The sequence below is a fragment of the Chiloscyllium plagiosum genome, unplaced genomic scaffold, assembly GCF_037043375.1.
Source record: "Chiloscyllium plagiosum isolate Xiang-an unplaced genomic scaffold, Cpla_swu_hap1 HiC_scaffold_2, whole genome shotgun sequence".
NCBI classification, from domain to species: Eukaryota; Metazoa; Chordata; class Chondrichthyes; order Orectolobiformes; family Hemiscylliidae; genus Chiloscyllium; species Chiloscyllium plagiosum.
The window spans coordinates 37,861,598-37,885,587 of NW_028270140.1; the positions used below are offsets into that span (position 1 = coordinate 37,861,598).

At 41.2% G+C, this 23,990-nt stretch overlaps 1 protein-coding gene and 1 long non-coding RNA gene across 2 annotated transcripts in view; one reads left to right on the top strand and one right to left on the bottom strand.

Annotated features, from left to right (window-relative positions):
• Window positions 1-23,990, bottom strand: part of grin3a (glutamate receptor, ionotropic, N-methyl-D-aspartate 3A) — a 144,620-nt gene that overhangs the window by 85,678 nt on the left and 34,952 nt on the right. The window contains exon 2 of the mRNA XM_043715600.2: window positions 5,311-5,909. Coding sequence (XP_043571535.2) covers window positions 5,311-5,909 — 599 coding nt within the window. The remainder of the gene's footprint in view (window positions 1-5,310; window positions 5,910-23,990) is intronic.
• Window positions 1-23,990, top strand: part of LOC148151863 (uncharacterized) — a 120,781-nt gene that overhangs the window by 21,870 nt on the left and 74,921 nt on the right. The window lies entirely within an intron of this gene.

Sequence of the window (23,990 nt, forward strand, 5' to 3'; positions counted from 1 at the left end):
TTTTATGAAAATGCGTCCCATTTCAAGCTCTATTCAAAAACTCAAATTTATCGTCTCATTGGGGACGTATTATTTACTTTAAATTTTCATCATTTATTGCTTCATCATCTTGTGAACGAGTTTGTTTATTTTATCACCATGGTGACACTTCCCTTTTGCTTGTTTCAAACTGCAAAAATTTTATTCCAATTCGTAAAGCTTTGTTCTTTATACTTGGGGTGTGGGTATCACTGGCAAGGCTTTAGTTACCCATTATTAACTGCTCTGAAGACAGTGGTAAGGTGTTTCCATGGGCCACAGCAGTCCACCCTATGATGTATCCACAGTCAATATGAACAGAGTCCCAAGATTTTGGTCCAGTGACAGTGAAGGAAGGGTGATATAGATCCAAATCAGGTTCATGTGTGGCTTAGAGAGGAACTTGCATGTGATGCTGCTCCCAGACATCTACTGTCATTGTCCTTCTAAGTGGGAGAGGTCATGCACCAGTTGAAGGAGCCTTGGTCAGTTGCTACGCTGCACTTTGTCGATAGTACAAATGCTTGCGTGCCTCCTGACAATCTCATACTACAAGATTCCATCTCTTAATTCATCTTTTCCCACATCAACAAACTTTTAAACCACCCTCAATCTTTAATTCCTTCTGCAATCCTAAGGATTTTAATAAAAATAAAACTGGAGGCACCTAATCACTGATTATTCCCTTATTCCCTTTTTCAGTCTTAACAGAGTCTCACATTAGAATTATTGTCCTTCATCCAACTCATCTCAATTTTTAAAAAAGTAGTGCTTATGGCAGATGATATACATAGACAGGGACAATTTTACAAGTTTCTGGTAGAATACCTACAGTCTGTTTGGAGCATACGTGGAGAAATAATGAGTCAATAGTCATGAATTTCTGTTCATTAAAATTAATGAATGGGACATTGTGGACATCTCGCCTGCCAATTCCTTAGATACATTGGTATCAGGTGTAGTTCCCTGTCGATGATGGTCACTTGAAACAGTTAGATGGTTTGCTGAACTAACCTGCTAATTATTGGTTTTGTTGACAATATTACTTATCATTGAAAATACAGCTTACTGTTTCATCAAAGTTTTAAAAATATAGAGCAACATCACAGGCCTGTTTAAATAAAGAAGATTTTACAAAATGGAAAAAAAAACATTCTGCTGCCCTAATTCCAAAATAAAACATGTTTTCCATTCATCCACTTTAAAAAGAACAGCATGAAAAATCAAGCCTTACTTAGCATTCTAACCATGTCAATGGGTGATGCAAGAAATAGGTTGACACAGCAAGCAATGATTTATGACTGATGTCGGAGATAATTAGGAATAGTGGCGATAGTGTAATTCCAATGAGCAGCAACACATACTGAATTCACCCTTACTTCACCGCCTTTAGAAGGAAATCTTCTTGATAGCATTCACAGTCCCAATTATTCCGAGCAAACATCTGTCTACCTAAGCTTTCTTTCGATGTTACTGAAAGCACACCAATTATTTGTTTGTTGAATTCAGCTGACAACACATCTGAAGTTGATTCTGATTCAGAGATTTACTCTGGTCACTTTTTAAGAGCTATTTTTCCATAGAGGATGGATATCACTTAAAATAATTCTCAATGCTTTACACAATCTTTGGTCATCCAAAGTGGTCTAAAACCAATCAAGTCTTTTTTTAAGGGTAGTCACTGTTGCAATGCAGAAACCGGGGAAGCCAACTTGTGCACTAAAAATGTTTCCACATATTGTAATGTATTGATTACCAGATTATCTGTTTTGGTTGAGGGGTACATGCTAAGCATGAATCCACACTCCTCTTCCAATAGTGCTATGGGATCTCTTCCAGGCCTTATGAGGCCTCAGCCGAAAATGTGTTGCTGGAAAAGCGCAGCAGGTCAGGCAGCATCCAAGGAGCAGGAGAATCGGCGTTTCGGGCATGAGCCCTTCTTCACTCCTGAAGAAGGGCTCATGCCCGAAACGTCGATTCTCCTGCTCCTTGGATGCTGCCTGACCTGCTGCGCTTTTCCAGCAACACATTTTCGGCTCTGATCTGCAGCATCTGCAGTCCTCACTTTCTCCTTATGAGGCCTTAGCCTAACATTTCATTCAAAGGCCAAGACCAGCAGCAGTGCAGCACTTCTTCAGTACTGTACATGGAGTGTTTGCATTAAGTCCTCAATATATATGTTTCCATTGGTCACACTACTGCTAACTCCACAGTAAATAAGAGCCCAAATTTTCCAGTATCCAGACTGTCAGAGTTGGAGCTCAAAATTTCAGATGTGTGTCAAGACTCTCTATGAAGGCTTGAGCGTGCGCGCGCACATGCACAGAAATTGCCCAGGATCTTTAAACTTCCAATGAACTGATACCGACTGCCAGACCCCTCTGAGAAAATCTCCAATGCTGATCTCAGGACTGGAGATTTAGGTCAGGATATGTGCGACCTACTGCAAGGAAACATGAGGCTAGCTAATACCTGGTCTAACTCAGATTAGGCATGATATCTCAGCTCAACTGAACACCAGCTTGGAGGCAGGTCGGGCATTTTAGTTAGTGAGATGGTATTGCGTCAGATCTCGACTGTGTTCCTGCCTCCTCCAGAATTAATCTCCTGAACGTTCCCACCCTGCTGCCAGTTGAGGGTCTTGAAAGACCCAGGCCATTCTGCCACTGGGATCAACCCAGCTGAACTGGCCCTGTCAATACACCATGAGCATGACAGAACAAACCAAACAACTATCTTGTCATATTGATTTGAATATGTCCCTCATTTAAAGGCAATCTATGCCTAACAGAGGCAGTGTACATTAGGTTAGATTGGGACTGATGAAAAGCATCTGATGCCATTGCTTCTGACTTCCCTGTCCTCTGTTCCCACCACTTGATCTCTCTACTTGTCTATGCTAGGACTCCAAGGAGTGGGTGCGGCTGAATATAGAACTGATGGCCTCTGGGTTCTAGCTTTAGCTAGACTGGGCTATTGCCCCAAGGTCTGGCATGGCTTCTTCACAACCGGATTATTGTGTGGTTCCCATACAGAGAAAGTGGGGACCGATTGTATTTGGCAGATCATAGGTGAGACCCTTTACCCGAGTGCCTCAACGACATTCCACTCACTCATCCGCATCCCTCAGTAGCTGAAAGACCTGGACCTTTCCAAATGTACCTGAACGTGGCACCTAGTGTTATGACATGGGTATGTAACCTTCCTTCCTTCCTCTTTTCCTTTTCCTTTCCCTTTCCCTTTCCTTCCCTCCCTTGTACCCGATGGTTCTTCCCTGGATAGGCTGCACTTGACCCTTCAATGCTTCAGCTGAGATCAGAAGTCCCTGCTGAAATATCAGAAAAGTTTGGATTGCAGAAACTCTCAAGGCAGTGTCACTGCACAAAGCATTTATCCTGTTAGAAATATCTGGGCCATTAGCTTTGCTGAACATGTGAATTTGACAGTGCAAAACATGAGTTTTGAAATTCTGAACAGCTGAGTCTCAATTCTAACTGAAAAACTTAAAAGTGATGATTTTGAAAAGCTCTATGATCCATTAAAAATTGAAGATGTTCTGCAGTTGAATCAACAAATATGAGAGGACATTAGAGAGCTTCACTGCACTATTCAGTTCTCTGTGGTTCTGTCCAATTCAAGGGAAGTCAAAAGCCTAAACTCAAAAGGACACAACTGAAAATGTATGAAACATCCACTAAAGCAAAAGTGACAGCAGACTAACCACAACAGCAGTAGTAAAAAAAATGCTTGCAAACATCCAATCATAGAATCACTAGAGTGTGGAAGCAGGCCGTTCAGCCCATCGTTTCCACACTGATCCTCTGAAGAGCATTCCATCCAGATACACACCCCTACCCTATCCCTGTAACCTTGTTTTTCCCGTGCTAATCCACTCACCCTACACATCCCTGGCACGATGGGCAATTTAGTATCGCTAATCCACCTAACCTACACATCTTTGCACTGTGGGAGGAAACTGGAGGAAACCCATGCAGACACCAAGAATGTGCAAATTCCACACAGACAGTCAGTCGAGGGTGGAATTGAACCCGGGTCCCTGGCATTGTGAGGCAGCAGTGCTTACCACTGAGCCACCATGTGCCCCAAAATACAGAACAATTGGAATCACTTGTTATTTCCTTGCAGTTTATGACAAAGCTCACCACGAAACACACCTACTATGCTCCACTGAATTCAATGGCTGCTGCATAGACTCGTCAAGAAATAGAAAATTGGACAAATGGACTTATGGGCAGATTTTATTTTTAAAATTTATTGGGGCAAATGCTAGCTTGACTCAATGATAGCACTCTGCCTCTGGGTCAGACAGTTGTGGGTTCAAACCCTATTTTATAATCCAAGTCAACACTGCATTGCAGCAATACAAGGCATGCAGCATTGTCAGAGGTCTTGCCCTTCATTCAAGATCTTCAAATGGAGGCTTATGTTGACTTATTCAGGTGAACATAAAAATTCCCATGGCACAATGTGAACAGGAGAAGGGGAATATCTCCTGACATTTTGGCCAACTACCCTTCTAGGTGACATGGGTGTAGCAACACAAACTTTCCTACGCCGACCTGTTTAAGTTGCCATGCAGTAAAATTTGAAAGGCCAACCCACTGCTGTCTGTATATTACACAAAAAAGAATGTATGTACATCTTGGCCAACAGTTGTTTGTCACAAAACAGATTGGAAATGTTTTTTCACCATTTAGACAAGAGACCAGGGAAAGAGAATACCTATCTTTTGTAGTATCTAGCCAATTCTTATCTCTGTTAGATTCAGTATTGAATGGATTTTACAATAACAGTGAGGAACTTTTTTGGATTTCCCTTGAGACAGTGAAAAGTTTCCCAACAACACGTCATTCAGCTTAATGCTGTTTGTGGCAACTTGTTGGGAATAATGGCTGCAGCCTTCCTTTCCTAACAATATTCTTCAAAAGAAACCTGCCAACTGTGAAGCATGCTGGGACATCCTGAGGTTGTCAAAAACCCTGTGTCAACACATATTATCTTCATTAGGTCAAAACAAAATCAAGTTAGCTCAAACAGGCTAATTCGGATCTATTTAAAGCTTTGACTTAGACTTAATCTACAGCAGCATGCTAATTATCTCGAAGCAATACTGTAGTCCAATACCAGTCTTCAATATAATTTTAATATACCTCATATTTCATCAATTCCCACTGAATTTCTTCATAACCACAAAACTACTCAAATGTAAAATTGTAATTAGCCTGCAATGATGAGTATTATGATTGATACCATCACCAATAATGTTCTTACCTTGAAAGAAACTGGCCTGATGTTATATTCATTTCTTCCCAATGCATACAGTTTGTTGTACTTGGAATAAGGGCCAGTTCTGGCCTCACATAAGTTGCAGTTGCCACAGCTCTGGCTATCAGCTCCACTGCGTCCTGCACATAATTCTGGAAAACCGGCTCTGTCGTTTTACCATGGGCCAAGAGACCCATGGGCAAGCCTTCAGTTCTCAACTCCTCCACATTCTGAGAGTCACCTAGAATCCAGTGATGTTCCGGCAGCATTAATCCATAGTTAGCTACTAGCTGAAAAATCTTTCGGAAATGTTCAATGCCGCAGCCAAAAGTGACAATGGACAATGGTGCCTCTTTGACTGTGTCCAAGTACTCTTGCAAATAATTTACAAAGTTAATGTCATCGCTGTCCGAAGCAATATTGAAAATGGTTCCGAGGTGAAATTTGGAGTTATTATATAAAAGACTGAGAAAGTTGGTTACATTCCATTCTTTGCACAAAACTAGGCTGACATCATACCACCTATTCATCGTCAGGAGGAAGATAAGTACATCTGCATGGGTAGGATGAGATGTTTCGAGGCTCATCTGCAGATGGAAGGGATTCTGTAACAATATACAAATAGAACTAATCAGTACAAAATCCGAAACAGAACAATATCAATTTCAGAAATGTCAATAGGATTTTTTTTTTAACAACCATCAACCTGGACTTCCATTGTGTTTATTTTGGTGGAATTCACGATGCAATACCCTTTCAAAAGTAACTGTATTCTTTTGGAATTCTTCATCGTGAATTGCATACACATGGTATTCACAATTCCTTTCCCTTCCAGAAGTCAGAACTCGTAAAATACATTTTTCTCAGAGAGAGACAATAGAAAGGATTTTTTCTAATGTAGAGAAATTATAGTTTCAAATACAGAAATTCGTCACTTGTGAACAGTGGGCAATATCCGACTACTTACTTTAGAACTGGTCTTTCCCAATTGATGTGTGCAAGTGGATAGCCAACCACTGAAATGGGACATGAAGGGAATAGAGAACAGTGCTCCTTATAGCTTACAGGTTTCATCACGGTTAGATAATCTTACTCAGCTTAACTTTTTCCTGCTCCAGGGTGAAGCAGATACTTTTGAGACCAGGTGAAACTATTGTACATAAAGCAGCAGTGCTCTGATGGTTGAGAGATTTGACCAATATCTCTCATTACTGGTTGGAAGGAACCAGGAGTGTAAATCATTTTGGACAGCACTCACCTTGATGGCCACTCTCTATCTTGTCGACAGAATGGTTTCAATGTTTGCCTGGGGGCGACAGCACAGTTCTGATGTAGCATCACTACTGAATCATTGGATTTTAAAATGACGTGCCCACCAGGAAAGCAAATGTATTGGATGCAAAGTTCCTTTTACATCTTGACATTTATTGTTCTCCAGATAATGATATTAGAACATAATACAGGACAGTGCAGGAATGAGCCCTTGGTCCCACAATGTTGTGCCCAAACGTGATACCAAATTAAACTAATCCCTTCTGCCTGCACTTGGTCCACATCCCTACATTCCTTTGGATATGGTATTGTGCCCAACCTTGTCTGGCTTGTAAATGCAGATTAGGTTAGAATTTTCCCCTACATCTTTACAAGCAGATTCCTTTGAATGGGATGAGCAATTTATATTATACACGTACACAATTTCACACTGTAGGTTTAACAGAAGCAGATTCTTTCTAGAGTACCAAAGGTGTTAATAAAATTGCCTTAAGTACATCCTTTGGTTCTTCTCCTCTTCCGTAACCTGTAGGGAGAATAGGGTGTTTGACAGGATGCTCAGAGCCCTATTTAGCTACTAGACTTGGGCAAATATGACAACTCATTAAGTTTCCTTTGATAGCACCTCTTAAACCTGCAACCACTACCACCTAGAAAAACGACAGTGGATGCATGGAAACACCACCTCTTCAAAACTTCCATCCAAATCATATACTATCTCATGGAAAATATATCACCTCACCTTCTCCATCACTAAATCAAAGTCCCAAAGTTTCTTTTGTACCAGCAGGAGTACCTTCACTACATGAACTTCCATTCAAGAAGGAAGCTCACAATGACCAGGGGACAATTCTGAATAAGAAACAAAGGCTTCCATTGGCAGCAATGCTCACATCACATCACATCACAAAGGAGATGCTGCATCTTTAAGGAGGTTCTGTTTAGGTTCGTCAAAGCTAAGGAAGTAGAAATTTGGTTGAAACTATATACAGTTGGGCGCTACAATCACCAACATACACTTAAAGGGGGCTGGGAATAGATGAAGGTTTTACCAGTGCACATGTTACATGAGTATGTTATAGATGCTATAAAAACTTAGGGATGATTAGCTAATCCTAATCATATTTGGAGATATTTTCTAATTAACATCTTTAGAGATATTATGATACATCTCTAGACAAGGTGGGACTTGAATCCAGGCCTCCTGGGTCAGAGATAGAGATACTATCACTATGCCACAACGGCATCCTAAATCACATTAAGGATTAATAATTCTAGCATATGTTAAGATCACTAAAAAACTTCTCATGATTGTGCTATTGATTCATGAAATGATCAATGCACAGTGGAACTCAGTACCTCGTTCTACAGTTGGCATAAACAGACATGCAACTTATTACAACCAATCCTTTCTACCAACTATTTAATCCTCACATATCCTCTGCCACAACAAATCATAATTGTGAACACTGAGCATTGACACATTAAAGCCATTTTGGAGGTTCCCTCACACTCTTGCCATAATTTTGGACTTGGGAAATTGACTCATTGGCTAAAAATTGACTGTTTAATCCAGGAAGACTGACACTTTCTGTGCAATTTCTTCCATAGACTGCTTGTTTGTTTTATTTTTTTTTAAAAGATCAGTAAGCAGCTAGTCCACTCCACTTAAGTTCCCAAGTTTTTCCTTTATTGTACTTTACTGCCGTAAATAAATTGGGTGCAAGGGAATAATCACACTCCTAGTTACGCTGCTCTGTCTTGCCCCCAGGGATAGATACGATATCATTTTATTTCCAGTAGTGCAAAAGATGCAATTACTTTTGAGATTCTCAGAATCTAGTTAGTAAGGTTGCTGATCAAGCGGCTGAAACAAAATTCTCAAACTAAGCAACTCCATAACAGAAACAAATTTGTTGATCAAATACAAGATTTAGTGCAAAATCTGTTGAACATAATTACTCTTAATAAATACATTGGTATTTACATGAAGTTGAAAAAAACAAACAAAGCCTCAATCTCAACATAACATCACTGCATTGAGCTATCAAGATGTTATAAGACTCCAACTGAAGAAATTCCAGTTAGTATTTTAATGGAGGTCTGGTAACCTGACTTGTATATTATTCTTCTAGTTGATAGACAGACAATGAAATTAATTATATGAATAAATTCTCTGCCATATTGCTACTTTTTTTATGTTTATGAGCTGGCAGAACAATTGTTTGCACATCTACAGTATGAAGAAACATTTGAATTTATATCATACCTTTGACCTTATAAACCATCCTGCAGACTTCACACAAGCAGTAATTAGTATAAACAAAACTGGACGCTGAGCCAAAAAGAGAGATTTCTGAAAGGTAGGTAATCAAAGTTTGTTCAAAGAGGTAGGTCTAAGGACTGACATAAAAGAAGAGAGAGGGAGAGGGATGGAGAGGTTTATGTGGGACCTCCAGAATTAGGACCCAGGTGTCTGAGGGTACGTCTGCCATTAATTCAGTGGTTAAAATCAAGGATGCAAAAACAAATTGGGAGGTGAACAACGATCTTGGAAAATTATAAAGGCGTAGTTTCCATAGTGGTGAATAATTCTGCTGTGGAGCAGCTTGCTAATAGTTGCTTCACAAATAGTTTTAAGGTAGAATCTATCTTAAGTCACACTGAGATCACATTTTAAAATGTGTAAATTGTCTTGCCTCCAGACTGGAGAGCGACAATAAAATCAAATCCAGTCACCCGCAGCAATGATGCTCCCATTATCAGTTAATTAGTTTTTCATTTGGTGCTACAATTAGCAACAGAATCCACAGAACAAAACCGAGCCTTGTCGCAGCAAACCTGTTAAGTTTTTCTAATGACTGTCCAGTAATACTATGTGAATTTTCTCAGAGAATCCAGGCTTACCAAAGATTGTAATTCTGTGAACAGAAACAGTATGCTCCAAACAGAACTGACAGCTACTAAGAATGCAGATCTTTCTTTAAAATTATGATGAAAACAACAACCTTTTTAATACAATAATCATTGACTATTACCAGCCCTCAAATAATCAACAACTGTTTAAAGATACATGTAGAAATAGAAATGTGACATTAATATTAAAATTAATTCTTTCAACAACAATTTTATGCTATACTCCTAATTAAGTTTTACACGCTTTGATAATAGTCATACAGTCTTGCCTAATTCCAATCACCCAAACATCATTTGCTACATTTTCATAATAGTCTAAACATTTGCTACATCTTCATAATAGGGATAAACATTGTCCCCTTCCACCCTGCACTGAAAATTACAAAGCCATATGTACTTTTAAAAAACTGCCTTGCCTGTACCTCACTCTTTCCAATTCTTCCTCAAACCAAGTAATTCTTTAACTTGACACTCCATATTTCAAAGCCATGAAAAAAGTAACTATTCAGCAGCATTTCAGATGACCAGCTGTCCTGTATTTTAAATGGATATTCTGTTGCGCAACTGTTTGTTCTCAACATGTTTTTAGTTGGTCCCTTATTTCAAGGACGACCTATGGGAACTTAGCCACAGGTCTCCTCCTGACTTTGTCTGTTTTATTGGCAGTGGTAGCTGACTACGAAGGGGCTGTTGATCCCACCCACCCCCCTTCTGACTGCTACTACCCCACAACTCCAGGTCCATAGGCCAAATGTTGGCCTCCCATTATATTCGCCCATTCCTGCACTTACACAAGTTTTATTCAGTCAGGTTAGTCCAAGAACATACCTCCTTCAGATGAGTCAGCTAACCGTAGGAGTCTATTAAAAGATACGTTTTAAAATATCTTACCCGTGCCTCATTCTTGCCTTCCATGACTGGCCTTCTGAGTTTGTTGATGCGTTTCACAGGTACCTTCATGATAAATGTTTGGCTAGCACCGAGATTTAGTAAAAGCTTAGCTCAGCAAGGCTATTTTCACAAGTAGGAAAGAAGGGTTTGTATTAATTGATTAACACATTTTGAAGTTGTAATTGCTGTTCTTTCTTTGAATTGCTTGTTTCAATGCCTGTACGGTTGTTTGAATAGGATAAGTGCTGTGAAGGGAGATAACGTGTACGTTGTTGATACCAAAGGAACTCGGTTTGATTGCTGTTCTTACAACTCTATAAAAAGATCAGTTCATTTAAAGCAGATTATTGAAATGCTTTTTTTTAAGTGCACATCAATTCCTGCCATTGTTATCATACAACTCATTGAATTTATGGTACATAGTTTGAGTGGGCATGCAATAGCAAAGGATGATGTAGAGCAGGCTATGGGAGAGAATTGGAGGGAGAATGGGGAGACCCTCACTGCTTTTAATACAACAAAGATGAAAACCCAAAGAATCGAGATGGACCTACTCAACCAGCTCAGCTTGACACTCATTTGCATCCGTGCCAGCATCCAGTTTGCTAGTGCACCAACTCAATCCCACCCTCTGCTGGAGACGGAATAGTCTGGAGAGGCTAATTCAATGGAGACAAATCTCCTGAAGTTGGAAATTCCTCAGCTGGAACTTAATGGTGAAAATCTGGACTCTAAACTCCTGTCACTAAGACAATTTCACAATCAGTAATTTCAAACAACAGCCTTCAATTTCTAGAGTTTAATTTCAATCTGTTTTTGCAGGTGTGGCCTAACCCTTGGATATTCTGCACTGGATTTCAAATCTGTGAAAATGTTCAAGGTGTTTTGTCCTCCAGACTCTATTACAAACTTGAGCAAGTTTCCTGACAAGTGTAATCAGGTTAATTGGTCTACACTTCCCTTGTTTCACCATCGCCCACCTGACCTGAATTATTGTCCAAAATTGTAGCTTAGGACCTAAAATAGACAAATGCCCCTTGTTTACATATGTAAATGAACCTTTTATTCCATGGTTTGATGCCGCACTGCGTTTGGGTTCTTTATGGAAACAATCTTTACAGATTAGTGTAAGAGAAGGCAAAATCAAGAAACTATCCTCAGGCTAAGCCTCAAATTAATATCATTTCATACACATTGCATGTACAGTGGCATTTCGTATTAGTCTGAGATTCTGGCCCTGACTTAGTTATATTAGGTAAGGACTAATCTACCTTTGTGTACTTGTGTCTATACAGTCTCTGTGTTTGCTGGACAGTTGAAATTTCCAACTTGAAGTTCATAGTTGCAGAAAGGAATAAAATGTTGTCCCTTACTATTGTCTGATATAGTGTTTTCCAATGTTCTTCTGGTGTACTATCTCTGCTCATTGTATCCATTTATACTAAAGGATGTGAGCTCTGTGACTTCATCATAAGGTTGCTCCAAGATCCCAATGCTCTTTCCCAACATGTTAGGAATACAAGAGAAAGGCTTGAAAAACAACCCAACTCAAGTTTTGATGATTATCTGATGTGCTTGCGACGCAGGGCAACGATTTCTGAGCATCAATCCCTTGGGACTGATTTCCAAATGGGAGAAATTCCTGCTATGATTTGTTTTGTTTTGAGGCTTCATTGTGCAGCGTTTAATTGTCTCACTATTATTTGTGGCTGAGGAAGATAGAGATATTTCGTGTTCATTGAATTAATTGATGCATTATGATATATCCAACCTTTAGTAACGCAAACTCTTTCCTCTTTATATTTGGTAGAATGTTAAGAATACTTTCAACCTGTTAGCTGCCTTTCCCAATCGAATGCAGTAATTTCAGAGTACCATCCACTACTGATGTCTTAAAGTTGTTTTGAGCAGTAGAAAAAGCAATCATTGTTCAATCATTCAAATTGAGCAGCAGAAATAAAGTGATATACTCAATACGTAAAACATTCCAATTGTCAGACAATTTAAATTAAGCTGTTTTGAATTAAATTCAAAAACTATTCAAAATCTTCATGTGTGTGTGTGTAGATTCCTAATTCTGGAAGAGAGACCAGCTATAATGGGCTGCAACCAATTGTGAAGTTATCCTGGTATTGAGTACATTTCTGTCATTGTTTCAGCCAATCAACTTCAGAGGGCAACAAATTGTGAGCCTGTTTGAACAGCGTTCCTCAGATCACTCATTTCACCATATTGTTCGTCTGCTACTCCTAATCAAGCAGTTATAATGCACCATTATTCCGGATCAATCCAACCTTAAACGTCACATGGAGTTTTATTTGTGGGATGTGAGCATCACAAGCTGGGCCAGCATTTATTACCCATCCCTACTTGCCTGTGAGAAGGAATTGCTACAGTCCATTTGGTGCAGGTACACTCACAATATTGTTAGGGAGTGTCTAGATTTTGACCCATCACCAGGAAGGGTGATAATGAAATGGCGATATAGTTCCAGGTCAGGATGGTGTGTATCTTGGAAGGGAACTTGTAAGTAAATTACCATTTGGGAGTTTCCAGTGGAGGAAGAGTTGATAAACAGCAGCCCTTGATTCACTTCATGATTTACCTTGAATGCATGAATTTACCACAAAGGTCACAGTTCTATAAGGCATCCGAGATCATCTTTAAAAGCTAAAGATCCCCAGTTCAATTTCTCAACCATGTAACTCATTGCTAAACATATCTGAAATGCATCTCCTCCCAATCCACTTCGCCTCTCCAGTTTAAACTGTTTATAACAATTGCCTCCATATTTCCATTGCCTTATGAATCTGAACTTTACCAAGAGAAAGGGTTGAAAGACAGGGGCGGGATACAATAACATTTCATAGGGCTACGTCAATTTGACTCTCTGACCCAGTCCTGTGGTCTCCAGAATCAGGGGGCATGGTATTAGAATAAAGGATAGATCATTTAGAATCGAGATCAAAAGGAATTTCTTTAAAGGACAGTGAATCTTTGGAATGTTCTGCTGCAGAGGGCTATGAGACCTTAGTCTTGAGTATGTTCAATACTGACTAATAGATTTTGACATTTCGAAACATTAACAGATAGTGTTATTGTAGGAAAATGATGCTGATGTACAAGATCAGCTATGATCTCACTGACACTCTACTGCCCCTATTCCTTGTGTTCTTGTGATGCGCATTTTTGAGCAAACGTCTGGTCACTGACTAAGTGAAGATCAGAAGATCTGTAACATTATCTCACAGTAAACTGTCTGTTCCACAACCCTGCAACAGAAACCATCACATGACACTGCAGTATATTTGCATTCAGGTGATTGAACTGCTGTACATTTTCCCTCCAATGTGATCTACCAGCATGACAACGTGTAGGACACATCACATACCAGTGCAGAGAGATGGAAGTAATGTGTTAAAGAAAGGAGTGGCAACTTTTAGATGGGCACATTTACCTTACAGATCACATTCTCTAAAGGTTATTGAAAAAGAAAGAACTACTGAAGATTATTCTCACTGACGGTAGCATCACATAGTAAGCAACTTAGGCCCAATAAAATGGTTAATCAAAATGTAGCAGAAGGATGCTTAAAGATTTGTTGAAAGGAACAATTAACCTCTGTTAAATAAAGGAGATATAATGAAATGTGATCACTGTATACATTTTACTTCAACATGCAAACAAGGATATGAACTCTGCAGGACAAGAATCGGTCAACAAAAAAAGCCAAGGAACAACCTATCATAAATCAGGACCAGATAGATCTTTAGGGTACATTAGCAATCTCAGTCAACAGAATATCTCCTGCTTGGGCAGGAAGGTTAAAACTGAATTTATTCTTTTACCCTGCAGCATGTATTGAAACTACATATGCAGGGTGAAACAACTAGGCAGTTCTCTTCAACCTATAGACGGGGGTGACTCTCCCAACATTCTCAGCATGTCATGGATCCATAACCTGTAATTTGCCATCCAGTAAAATGAGTGGGCAGAAATCACAGGCTGTAAAAGTACAATGTTGTGGAGTGCAATTTCTGCTCAGTCCATTACCAGGTCATTGAATCACTGCTATAATATTAACACGGAGTGCGACATCTCCAATGAATCACTGAGCAATGAAATGACATGCCATTGTTTTCAATGCTGCCTTAAATATTTACACCTTTCAAAAACAGATTTTGGGGAAAAAAAATTATGCCATCTGATGCTCTGTAACACTTTCTGTTGAGTCTGATGCTAAGGGATTCAACAACCAATCCAGAGACGTATGCACAAAAATCCAGGTGAGCAGGTCCAAGTGCAGGACCAGAAAATAGCATTGTAGCCTTCCTTTAGATGAGATATTAAATCCCATCTGCTCTCCCTCAAGTGGAAATAAAAGATCATATTGCAATATTTTAAAGGGGAGCAGGGTGTATCCTTGGTGTTCTGGGAAATTGTCAGATGTTATTAAATAGATTATAAGGGAGCACTTAGATTAGTTCAAGGTGATCAGGCAGAGTCAACATGTTTCTGTAAAAGGGAAATCATATTTGACCAATATACTGTAGTTCTTTGAGGAAGTAACACATGCTATGGATAAAGGGGAACCAGAGAATGGACTGTACTTTTTTTTTTGGAAGGATTTTGATAAAGTGTCCTCCCGAGGCTTATTGAGGAAAATAAAAGCTTATGGTGTACGGGCTAATGGTATGGACATTAGATTGGCTGGCTTCCAGGAAGCAGACAGTAGGCATAAATGGGTGTACTTCTGGTTGGCAGGATGTTAACAATGGTTTGTCAGAGGGATCAGTGCTGGAGGCATATTTACTTATAATTCATATAGATTATTTGGATGTTGGTACAGAAAGTATGGTTGTCAAGCTGACTGATGACACAAACATAGGTAGCAAAGTAAGTTGTGAAGAGGACATAAAGATGAAACAGAGGAATACAGACGGGTTAAGTGAGTGGACAAAAATCTGGCAAGTGGAGCATAATATGGGAGGAAATTAAATTGCCCATTTTTGTCAGGAAGAATGTAAGAGCATATTACCTAAATGGTTAGAGATCACAGAATATAATAAGCAAAGAAATCTTAGTGTACTAATGCATGAATCACTCAAGGTTAATGTGCAAATACAGCATGTAATTAGGAAATAGAATATCGTCATTTATTGTAAAATGAATTGAATACACAGGGAGGTTATGCTTGAGTAATGGAGGGTGAGAATAAATCTGGAGAATAGTGTACTGATCACATTATTTAAGGAAGAATGCAGATGTGTTGGAAGTGATTCAGAGAAAGTTTCAGACTAATAGCTGGAATTGCATGGGTTGTCTTATGAGGAAATCATGGAAAGGCTAGGTTTGGATCTGTTTGAGTTTGAATGTAAGAGGTGACTTGGTTGAAACATAGGATCCTGAGGGATCTTCACAGGGTAAATGTGGAGAGGACATTTCTTATTGGAGAATCTAGAATTGGGTCACCACTTAAAAAATCAGAGATCACCAATTTAAAATTGGGTTGAAGTGATCTTTTTTTCTCTGAGAAGATAATGAGTCTTTGGAACTCTGAAAAGGTGGTGGAACCAGACGAGAATATTTTGAAGGTAGCGGTGGATAGACTATGCTTTAGCAAGTGGGTGAGAGTTTATCAGGGGAAGGGGAAAGTCAGATATGAGTTTACATTCATATCAACAATAAACTTACTGAATGGCAGAGCAGGCTCAAGGGATTGAGTAACCTACTCCTTGTTCACATTCATCCCTCAATTAACTTCACTAAAGTAAATCATCATGATGCTGATGTGGGAGCTTGCCGAGCATAAATTGGTTGCTGCCTTTCAAGCTTAACAAGTGACTACAATTAAAAATGTTCTTCACTGGCTGTGAAGCATTTTGAGTATCCTGCAGTTGTGAAAGGTGCTATATAAATGCAGTTCTTTTGCCTTTACATGGAATTTGTAGTGATCAGTTACATGCACTAATTCCCACTTTGCGCAATCCATTGTCTGTTCGAGTGCTGAACTCAGCTTTACATTGTGAAAATCAGATTATGAAGGCTTATCTTTGGTGTTTTTTTGCCAGGCAAGAAAGGAAAACTTGTCAGCTCAGTGAACATAATTATTGCAGATAAATAATGTAAGAGTGCCAGTTAGGTCTGCACTGGCCCAATTTGATGTTAAGATGTGCTTTGTTGGTTTGTATCGTGACAAATTCCTTTTTTTCTCTATGTATTTTATGCTGTCAGAGCCAATGCTTGGTGAATGTTATATTCAGGTCACAAACATTTCTAAGGGATTGCTACGTTTGATTTCTATCACTGATTGCTATATTTTATAACAGTGAGTTTTGAGAAGATTTGTGACTCAAGTTGGGATTCCAGATGTACGCTTGCTTGCTGAGCTGGAAGGTTCATTTTCAGGCGTTTCATCACCATACTATTTAACATCATCAGTGAGCCTCTGGTGAAGTGCTGGTGTTATGTCCCGCTTTCTATTTATGTGTTTACATTTCCTTGGGTTGGTGATGTCATTTCCGGTTCTTTTCCTTAGAGGGTGGTAGATGGCATCCAAATTGGTGTGTTTGTTGATAGAGTTCCGGTTGGAATGTCATGCTTCAAGGAATTCTCATGCATGTCTCTGTTTGGCGTGACCTAGGATGGATGTGTTGTCCTAGTCGAAGTGGTGTCCTTCCTTATCCTTATATGTAAGGATACTAGTGATAGTGGGTCATGTCTTTTTGTGGCTAGTTTCTGCTTGTTTGTCCAATGTAGTGTTTGTTATAGTTCTTGCAAGGCATTTTGTAAATGACATTCGTTTTGCTTGTCTGTACGGTCTTTCAGGTTCATGAGCTGCTGTTTTAGTTTCCAACACAGGAAATGACATCACCAACCCAAGGAAACCTGAACACATTAAATAGAAAGTGGGATATAACACCAGCACTTCACTGATGATGTTACCTAGTATGGTGACAAAATGTCTGAAAACAAACCCTCCAGCTCAGCGAGCAAACTTACATCCAGATATTTGATAATTCCAAAATATTTGTTACATTCTATACCATCTGGAAACAAGGAAAGGGCATGTTGCAAGGGTTTCAATACAAGAAACTGATAGAAGTAAGCTGTGTGTGTGGAGAGCTGGACTGTTGAAAGGCAACTAAGCTACACAAGTCTATGTAGTTGGGGGAAACAGCAGTAAAGAGCTATGGGATGATTCTGTGTGGTTAAAACTCAAAAAGTTCCACAAATTAGCAGCTAAGTATTAGGGTTAGGGGGTCAGGAAGCATCCTGGGATTTGTGGAGGCTCAGAAGAAATCATGCTGCCAGTAATACTTCAGTGCAGCAGCAAGCACGGGTGAAGGAACCCGTAAGCAATACTGATTTTGTGCAACTGTAGATAAGAGCATCAGATGTAGGAACAGAAGAACATCATTTGCCCATCGAGTCTGCTCTGCCATTCAATAAGCTCGTGGCTGATCTGATTATCCTCAACCACACTTTCATGTCTTATTCTCTTACTGATTTAAAAATCTGCATCTCAACCTCAAATATTCTTCACCACCCACCCCTGACAGACCTCTGCACTCAAGGATTCCACAGATTCACTGCCATCAGAGAACAAATCCTTCTCATCCATCTGAAAGATTTTACTGAGATAATACCTTCTGGTTCTAGACTCTCACGCAATGGAGAATAACCTCTCTGCATTGATCATGTCAGGTCTGCAAACAATCTTGTGTTTCAATAACGGTCCATCTCATTCTTCTACACACCAATGAGTAAAAGTCCAACATTACTCAAACCATTTTCATAAGAAAATCCCTCCACACCCACGATCAACCTGGTGGTCCATCTCTGGATTGCTTCCAATGCCAGTAGATCTTTCCTTGGGCCACGGGAGCAATGTATTCCAGCTGTGGTCTCACGAGTGCCTTATAGTATTAGCAAGATCTCCCTTTATTTATTTTCATATTCTGTTCCCTTCAAAATAAAGTACAACATTCCATTTGCCCTCCCTATTACCCACTGAAATGACAAGGAGACAGATAGCCGAACCAAATTAGCCTTTCTACCTCTCTATTCACAACATAGTAAATTAAACCATCAAAAACCTAAATAGTCACTCCAACAGCTGCTAACCAGATTTTTAAAGAACAAATCCCAGACTTTGCAAATAATTACTTTCCAGACAGTGTCATTGTATCTTAAACAAAAGACTTAACTATTTATTAAATACACAATGAGAGAGATAAAAAAGATAAATATGATAATCTAATTAAACATTTGTTTTCAGGCTCTAGTCATACAAAAGATCATCAAATAGACGAATAAGGGATAAATGAAAGAACAAAAGTGGTCACATTACTTAAATAGTTTCCACAATATGTTGTTTCAGACATAGTTGCTCTTTTGGAACATTCAACAGGGTCACCTTCTCAGTTCAACTCGGCAAAGGCAGCAATACGGGGTAAAAACAATGACTGCAGATGCTGGAAACCAGATTCTGGATTAGTGGTGCTGGAAGAGCACAGCAGTTCAGGCAGCATCCAAAGAGCAGCGAAATCGACGTTTCGGGCAAAAGCCCTTCATCAGGAATAAAGGCAGTAAACCTGAAGCGTGGAGAGATAAGCTAGGGGAGGGTGGGGGTGGGGAGAAAGTAGCATAGAGTACATTGGGTGAGTGGGGGAGGGGATGAAGGTGATAGGTCAAGGAGGAGAGGGTGAAGTGGACAGGTGGAAAAGGAGATAGGCAGGTAGGACAAGTCCGGACAAGTCATGGGGACAGTGCTGAGCTGGAAGTTTGGAACTAGGGTGAGGTAGGGGAAGGGGAAATGAGGAAACTTTTGAAGTCCACATTGATGCCCTGGGGTTGAAGTGTCCCGAGGCAGATGATGAGGCGTTCTTCCTCCAGGCGTGTGGTGGTGAGGGATCGGCGGTGAAGGAGGCCCAGGACCTCCATGTCCCCGGCAGAGTGGGAGGGGGAGTTGAAATGTTGGGCCATGGGGTGGTGTGGTTGATTGGTGCGGGTGTCCCGGAAATGTTCCCTAAAGCGCTCTGCTAGGAGGCGCCTAGTCTCCCCAATGTAGAGGAGACCGCATCGGGAGCAACGGATACAATAAATGATATTAGTGGATTTGCAAGTAAAACTTTGATGGATGTGGAAGGCTCCTTTAGGGCCTTGGATAGAGGTGAGGGAGGAGGTGTGGGCGCAGGTTTTACAGTTCCTGCGGTGGCAGGGGAGGGTGGGTTGCAGGGGGGTGTGGACCTGACCAGGTAGTCACGGAGGGAAAGGTCTTTGCGGAAGGCGGAAAGGGGTGGGGAGGGAAATATATCCCTGGATCTTTTTGGAGGTGGCAGAAATGTCGGCGGATGATTTGGTTTATGCGAAGGTTGGTAGGGTGGAAGGGGAGCACCAGGGGCGTTCTGTCCTTGTTACGGTTGGAGGGGTGGGGTCTGAGGGCGGAGTTGCGGGATGTGGACGAGATGCCTTGGAGGGCATCTTTAACCACGTGGGAAGGGAAATTGCGGTCTCTAAAGAAGGAGGCCATCTGGTGTGTTCTGTGGTAGAACTGGTCCTCCTGGGAGCAGATACGGTGGATGCGGAGGAGTTGGGAATACGGGATGGCATTTTTGCAAGAGGTAGGGTGGGAAGAGGTGTAATCCAGATAGCTGTGGGAGTCGGTGGGTTTGTAAAAAATGTCAGTGTCAAGTCGGTCGTCATTAATGGAGGTGGAGAGGTCCAGGAAGGGAAGGGAGGTGTCGAAGATGGTCCAGGTAAATTTAAGGTCAGGGTGGAATGTGTTGGTGAAGTTGATGAATTGCTCAACCTCCTCACGGGAGCACGAGGTGGCATCAATGTAGCGGAGGAAGAGGTGGGGAGTGGTGCCAGTGTAATTACGGAAGATCAACTGCTCTATGTAGCCAACAAAGAGACAAGCATAGCTGGGGCCCATACGTGTGCCCATGGCTACCCCTTTGGTCTGGAGGAAGTGGGAGGATTCAAAGGAGAAATTGTTAAGGGTGAGGACCAGTTCGGCCAAATGAATGAGTGTCGGTGGAAGGGTACTGTTGGGGACGTCTGGAGAGGAAAAAAACGGAGGACTTCGAGGCCCTGGTCATGGCGGATGGAGGTGTAGAGGGATTGGATATCCATGGTGAAGATGAGGCGTTGGGGGCCGGGGAAACGGAAGTCTTGGAGGAGGTGGAGGGCGTGGGTGGTGTCTCGAATGTATGTGGGGAGTTCCTGGACTAGGGGGATAGGACAATATTGAGGTAGGTAGAGATGAGTTCAGTGGGGCAGGAGCATGCTGAGACAATGGGTCGGCCAGAGTGGTCAGGCTTGTGGATCTTGGGAAGGAGGTAGAACCGTGCGTTCGAGACACCACCCACGCCCTCCACCTCCTCCAAGACTTCCGTTTCCCCGGCCCCCAATGCCTCATCTTCACCATGGATATCTCTGCCACCGCAGGAACTGTAAAACCTGCGCCCATACCTCCTCCCTCACCTCTATCCAAGGCCCTAAAGGAGCCTTCCACATCCATCAAAGTTTTACTTGCTCATCCACTAATATCATTTATTGTATCCATTGCTCCCGATGCGGTCTCCTCTACATTGGGGAGATTGGGCATCTCCTAGCAGAGCGCTTTAAGGAACATCTCTGGGACACCCGCACCAATCAACCACACCGCCCCGTGGCCCAACATTTCAACTCCCCCTCCCACTCTGCCGAGGACATGGAGGTCCTGGGCCTCCTTCACCGCCGCTCCCTCACCCCCAGACGCCTGGAGGAAAAACGCCTCATCTTCCACCTCGGAACACTTCAACCCCAGGGCATCAATGTGGACTTCAACAGTTTCCTCATTTCCCCTTCCCCCACCTCACCCTAGTTCCAACTTCCAGCTCAGCACTGTCCCCATGACTTGTCTGGGCTTGTCCTAACTGCCTATCTCCTTTTCCACCTATCCACTCCTCCCTGACCTATCACCTTCATCCCCTCCCCCACTCACCCAATGTACTCTATGTTACTTTCTCCCCACCTCCACCCTCCTCTAGCTTATCTCTCCACGCTCCAGGTTCACTGCCTTTATTCCTGATGAAGGGCTTTTGCCCGAAACGTCGATTTCGCTGCTCCTTGGATGCTGCCTGAAAGGCAGCAATACTTCTAACTCATCTTTCTACTCAGGAAGCTGGTGAGAGAGACTAGGCAGGGAGCTTTCACATCTTCATGCTGTCTTGTCAGCAGCCAAGCTCACCTGCCCCCAGTAAACACATTTCAAAGAGACAGCTTCAATTCTGGTTGTGCTCTGATAGACTGAACATATCTTCCACCTCCCCATTTCCAAATTCTATTCAAGATTTGCCATCTGCTCAAACGTATCCTTTTAATCAAGACTCAAGCTGCAATTAGCCTCCAGGCCTGACCTCAGAATCGAACAAAGTTTGTTTAGTCTGTTCTTTTCTTTTCCTTTTAACGCAAGGTGTCACAAAGTCATCATCCACTTTCAATTAACAGTTCACAGTTCCAAACCAAAATTGAAAAAATAACAATAAGTAAAAGGTAAAAATAATGAAAAATCAGTGAGGGTTGTAACAAATGGATGCTAGCTTTTCATCGTTCCAGCGAAGAGGATCACCCCAAATCCCTCTGTGCTACAGCTTTCTGCAGTCTTTTTCCATTGAAAACATATCTAACACTATTCTTCTAGTCAAAGCACATGATCTCATTTTGCCACGTAATAGTCTAACTGCCAAGTTTTTGCCTACTCACTTTACCTGTCTCTACCTCTCTGCAGATTCTTCCAGACATCTTCAATACCTTCCCTTCTATGTTTTTGTGCTATTCCAAACTCAGTGATAATACATTCATTTCCATCATCTTAGCCTTTACCATACATGATTTGATTAGGCAAGATTTAGGATGGGGAAGGAAACTGCAGGGTATGGGCACAATTAAAATGTGGAACTTATTCAAGGTACAGCTACTGCGTGTCCTTGATAAGTACCTACCTGTCAGCCAGGGAGGAAGTGGTTAAGCAAGGGAGCCGTGGTTTACTAAAGAAGTTGAATCACTTGTCAAGAGGAAGAAGAAGGCTCATTTAGGGTGTTTGACAGTTATAAGTTAGCCAGGAAATGTCTAAAGAGAGAGCTAAGAAGATCCAGGAGGGGCATGAGAAGTCGTTGGCAGATAAGATCAAGGAAAACCCTAAAGCTTTCTATAGGTATGTCAGGAATAAAATAAGACTAGAGTAAGATTAGGACAGTAGTGGGAATTTGTTCATGGAGTCTGAGGAGAGAGGAGAAGTGCTACATAAACATTTTTCTCAGTATTCACATTGGAAAAAGACAATGTTGATGATGAAAATACTGAGATACAGGCTACTAAACTAGACAGGATTGAGGTTCACAAGGAGGAGGTGTTAGCAATTTTGGAACATATGAAAATAGCTCCTCTGAGCCAGATGGGATTTATCCTAGGATTCTCTGGGAAGCCAGGGAGGAGATTGCAGAGCCTTTGGCTTTGATCTTTATATCGTTATTGTCTCCAGGAATAATGCCAGATGACTGGAGGATAGCAAATGTTGTCCATTTGTTCAAGAAGGGGAATAGAGACAACCCTGGTAAATATAGACTAGTAAGCCTTACTTCGTTTGTGGGTAATGTGTTGGAAAAGGCTATAAGAGAGAGGATTTATAATCATCTAGAGAGGAATAATTTGATTAGGGATAGTCAACATGGTTTTGTGAAGGGTAGGTCATGCCTCACAAACCTTATTGAGTTCTTTGAGAAGGTGACCAAACAGGTGGATGAGGGTAAAGTGTTTGATGTGGTGTATATGGATTTTAGTAAGGCATTTGATAAGGTTCCCTATGGTAGGCAATTGCTGAAAATACAGAGGCATGGGATTGAGGATAATTTGGCCATTTGGATCAGAAATTGGCTAGCTGAGAGAAGACAGAGGTTGGTGGTTGATGGGAAGTGTTCATCCTGGAGGTAAATTACTAGTGGTGTACCACAAGGATCTGTTTTGGAGTCACTGCTGTTTGTCATTTTTACAAATGATCTGGATGAGGGCGTAGAAGGATGAGTTGGTAAATTTGCAGATGACACTAATGTCAGTGGATAGTGCCGAAGGATTTTGTAGATTACAGAGGGACATAGATAAGCTGCAGAGCTGGGCTGAGAGCTGGAAAATATAGTTTAATGCAGAAAAGTATGAGGTGATTCACTTTGGAAGGAACAATAGGAACACAGAGTATTGGGCTAATGGTAAGATTCTTGGTAGTGTAGATGAGCAGAAAGATCTGGGTTTCCATGTGCATAGATCCCTAAAAGTTGCTACCTAGGTTGATAGGGTTGTTAAGAAGGCATATGGTATGTTAGCTTTTATTGGTAGAGGGATTGGGTTTTGGAGGCATGCGATCATGTTGAATCTGTACAAAACTCTGGTGCAGCCACACTTGGAGTATTGCGTACAGTTCTGGTCACCACATTATAGGAAGGATTGAAAGCTTTGGAAAGGGTTCAGAGGAGATTTACTAGGATGTTCCCTGGCATGGGGGGAAGGTCTTATGAGGAAAGGCTGAGGGACTTGAGGCTGTTTCTGTTAGAAGAAGGTGAGAG